The sequence below is a fragment of the Hevea brasiliensis genome, chromosome 4 (assembly GCF_030052815.1).
Source record: "Hevea brasiliensis isolate MT/VB/25A 57/8 chromosome 4, ASM3005281v1, whole genome shotgun sequence".
Lineage (NCBI taxonomy): Eukaryota > Viridiplantae > Streptophyta > Magnoliopsida > Malpighiales > Euphorbiaceae > Hevea > Hevea brasiliensis.
The window spans coordinates 44,806,959-44,810,848 of NC_079496.1; the positions used below are offsets into that span (position 1 = coordinate 44,806,959).

At 34.8% G+C, this 3,890-nt stretch overlaps 1 protein-coding gene across 1 annotated transcript; it reads right to left on the reverse strand.

Annotated features, from left to right (window-relative positions):
* Positions 1–1,991: 1,991 nt before the first annotated feature.
* Positions 1,992–3,511, reverse strand: LOC131179448 (uncharacterized). Its single transcript, XM_058146296.1, has 2 exons — positions 3,353–3,511; positions 1,992–2,468 (listed from the first exon to the last, which is right to left on the reverse strand). Exons 1-2 carry the CDS (start codon positions 3,509–3,511, stop codon positions 1,992–1,994), a joined length of 636 nt encoding a protein of 211 aa, XP_058002279.1.
* Positions 3,512–3,890: the final 379 nt, after the last annotated feature.

Consider the following 3,890-nt stretch of genomic DNA (forward strand, 5'->3'; position numbering starts at 1 on the left):
ATGTTCCAAAAATACTTCTCCCATTTTCCTGCAGTTCACGGCTAGTCAACGGTCCTTACCGTAACTTCCCGGTGTAGTCACCCATCGCTACGGGTTTGGCTCGTTTAACTTAGTTACATTTATCTCTTTTATTTTTCCTTAATTTTTCTCATCACATATTTCATTATTTTATGCTTCCTCACTGTCAATTAAGTGTAGTTCCAGATACTCTGACTTTCTGAGACAGACATTAGCCGTCGGAACAGTAAGATGTACGGACTATGAAAATGAGGATGTTACAAAGGATGTCATTTATATAATTTTTAACATAAAGAGTTGTATTAATTTTTCGTTTTGAAAAACCATTTTGTAAAAGAAAGTTATTAAGCCTTTCATACCAAGCTCTAGGAGCTTGTTTCAAACCATATAAGGCTTTAGTCAATTTAAAAACATGGTTCAAAAACTCATGATTTTGAAAACCAGAAGGTTGCTCAACATATACCTCCTCATCAATAAAACCATTTAGAAAAGCACTTTTAACATCCATTTGGAAAAGCTTAAAATTCATGTATGATGCATATGCAAGTAAGATTCTAATGGCTTCTAATCTAGCTACAGGGGTAAAGGTTTCATCATAATCAATGCCCTCCTCTTGGTTATAGCCTCTGGCTACTAACCTAGCATTATTCCTAATTATGTTTCCATCCTCATCTAATTTGTTTCTGAACACCCATTTGGTGCCTATGGATGGATGGTCCTTTGGCCTCGGAACTAAGGAACAAACCTTATTCCTTTTAAACTAATTGAGCTCCTCGTGCATTGCAAGTGCCCAACTCTCATCATTAATGGCCTCATCTATGCTTCTAGGTTCTATTTGAGAAATGAATGCAAGGTTATTACATATGTTTCTAAGAGAGGATCTAGTTGTTACCCCTTTTAATGTATCACCAATGATTAGGTCTTTAGGATGATCCTTCTTGAATGTCCAATTTTTAGGTAGATCTTGTTGAACTTCTTGATGTGGAACTTGTTGACCTTATTGCTTTTGAAGCTCAACTTGATCAACTCCCAAGTCCTTCAAGGGATCTTCCATGTGTTGATCTTGAATTTCACTAGATTGAGGATTTTCAAAAGTCAACTCATCAAGATTACCTACAACATTATCATCACAAGAAATATCCTTTCTAGGATCAAAGGGGTTAGCTTTATCAAATACAACATGCATTGACTCCTCAACAACTAAGGTTCTCTTATTGAAGACTCTATATGCTTTACTAGATGTAGAGTAGCCCAAGAAGATACCTTCATTAGTTTTGGAGCTAAATTTATCTAAATTATCTTTGTTATTCAAAATAAAGCATTTGCAACCAAAAACTCTAAAATAACCTATTTTAGGTTTCTTGCCATTCCATAGCTCATAAGGGGTTTTCTTCAAAATAGGTCTAATCAAAACTCTATTTGAAACATAACAAGACATATTAATGGCTTCCGCCCAAAAATAAGTAGGCAAATTATATTCATTTAACATAGTCCTCCCCATGTCTAAAAGAGTTCTATTTTTTCTCTTAATAACACCATTTTGTTGGGGAGTCCTAGGAGAAGAAAAATTGCGAGTGATCCCTAATGAGTTACAAAACTTATCAAATTTCTTATTTTCAAATTCTCTACCATGATTACTCCTAATAGAAGATATTTGAAAACCCTTTTCATTTTGAACCCTTTTTGAAAATCTCTCAAAAATACTAAAACATTCATCCTTATGAGCAAGGAATGCAACCCAAGTATATCTAGAGTAGTCATCAACAATCACCAAGGCATAATATGCACCACCTAAGCTAGCTACTCTAGTAGGACCAAACAAATCCATATGCAACAATTGAAGGGGTTTAGAAGTAGATACCTCATGAATAGATTTAAAAGAGCTCTTGACTTGCTTACCCATTTAGCATGCATTACACACCTTATCGTTTTGAAACTTATCTTTGGTAGCCCATCAATTAGCTCATCCTTGTTCAAGTTTGCAAGAAGGTCCATGCTAGAATGTTAAGCCTTCTATGCCAAGTCCAAGAGTCATCACTAATAGAAACAAAGCACTTGACATCTTTGCTAAACAAAGCATACAAATTGATAACATAAATATTTTCAATTCTTTCACTAATAAACAACATTTTGTTATCACTCATCCTAGACACAAAGCAAGATTTGGACTCAAAAATAACTCTACAGCCCTTATCACATAATTGACTAACATTAAGCAAATTATGTTTTAAACCATCAACCAAAGGCATTTTATCAAGAATAGGGGAGTTTTCCTTGCCAACCTTACCTATTCCCACAATTTTACCTTTATCATTATCACCAAAAGTCACTAGCCCACCTCCATCTTTCTTTTCAAGTGAAAGGAAGAGATTGACATTTTCGGTCATGTGTCTTGAACATCCACCATCCAAGTACCACTTACTTTCAAGCTTTGAGGATTTCAAGCACATCTACACATGATAATTCAATTTACTTTAGGTACCCAAATGTACTTGGGTCCCTGGGGGTTAGTAGTTCCATCATTAAAATCAAATATTCTACCATATCCAAGATGGATTTTCCTAATAGCACATCTATAATTGGTGTGACCAAACTTACCACAATAGTGACAATGACCATTGAATCTTCTTATTCTTGGTCTATATGCATGAGAGTGTGAATATGGTCTCATGAGACTATTCTTTTTGTGTTTATTAAGTGAATGTGAGCATGAGCCATGGTGAGTGTGATGATAGTTATGAGGCCTAGTAGCATGTCCCCTACGAAGGTTTAGTCTAGGTGCAACTCTCTTAGATATATAAGGCCTAATAACATTTTGTCTGGAAGCATATTGATGAAATGAGATCTTTCTATTTTCATTTCCACTAGATGTCTTTGGTTCTTGTCCTCTAGGATTATAAACCTTTAGACTAGGCATTTGAGGACTAGGCTGATTAGAACTAGACACTTTAACAAAGATGGTCTTGGAAGGAGGTGCTTGGACAAATTTACTATAGCCAAGTCCATGCTTGATGCTAGGAGACCTTTGAGAGTCCAAAATTGCATCAAGTTTATCCTCTCCTTTAGCGAATTTGGAAAGAGAAGTTTTTAGCTCAATAATTTCATTTTTAAATTTCTCATTTTCTAATGAGAGCTCATCTAAGGAATTTTGCATATCATCCCCTAAAGGTTTATCATCCTTAGTTAAGGTCTTATTTTCCTTCCTTAAACTAACTAGTTCTTTTTTCAAGAGCTTGTTTTTCTTATGACTCAACTCAAGTTCATGATTTATAACATTAAGTGCATTAACTAGTTCATCATAAGAAAATTCAACAACATCATCATTTAAAGTTACCTCATTAGAGCTTTCCTCCATTGCCGTGAAGCACATATTGGCAACTTCATCATTGATCTCTTCACCTTCACATCTTGTGGATATTGAACATTCCATGCTTCTTATTCTTCTTGATTCTTTTTCATCATCTTCCAAAGCAATTAAGCACATGTCAATCATGGAGTGTTCTCTGAAGCTTTGTTCATGAGCATTATCCACTTATGACATTTGCTCCATTTGTTGATAAGAGGAATAGTTTTTGGTGTACTCAACTTCATCAACTTGACAACAATGGTTAGAATTATACATAGAATCAAGAGAATCCCATACATCTTTAGCATTGGGGCATTTAGAAATTTTAGCATAAGAAAAATCATTTAAAGAAATTCTCAACATATGCATAGCTCTTATATTCAAAGAAAACATATACTTATCATGCTTACTCCATTCACCCTGTGACACCCCTTACCGGTGTACAGTATACCCGAGTAAGCAATGTCACACGGTGTACCGGCACACTCTAATATACCTTAATTAATTTTTATCATAGTTTTGAATA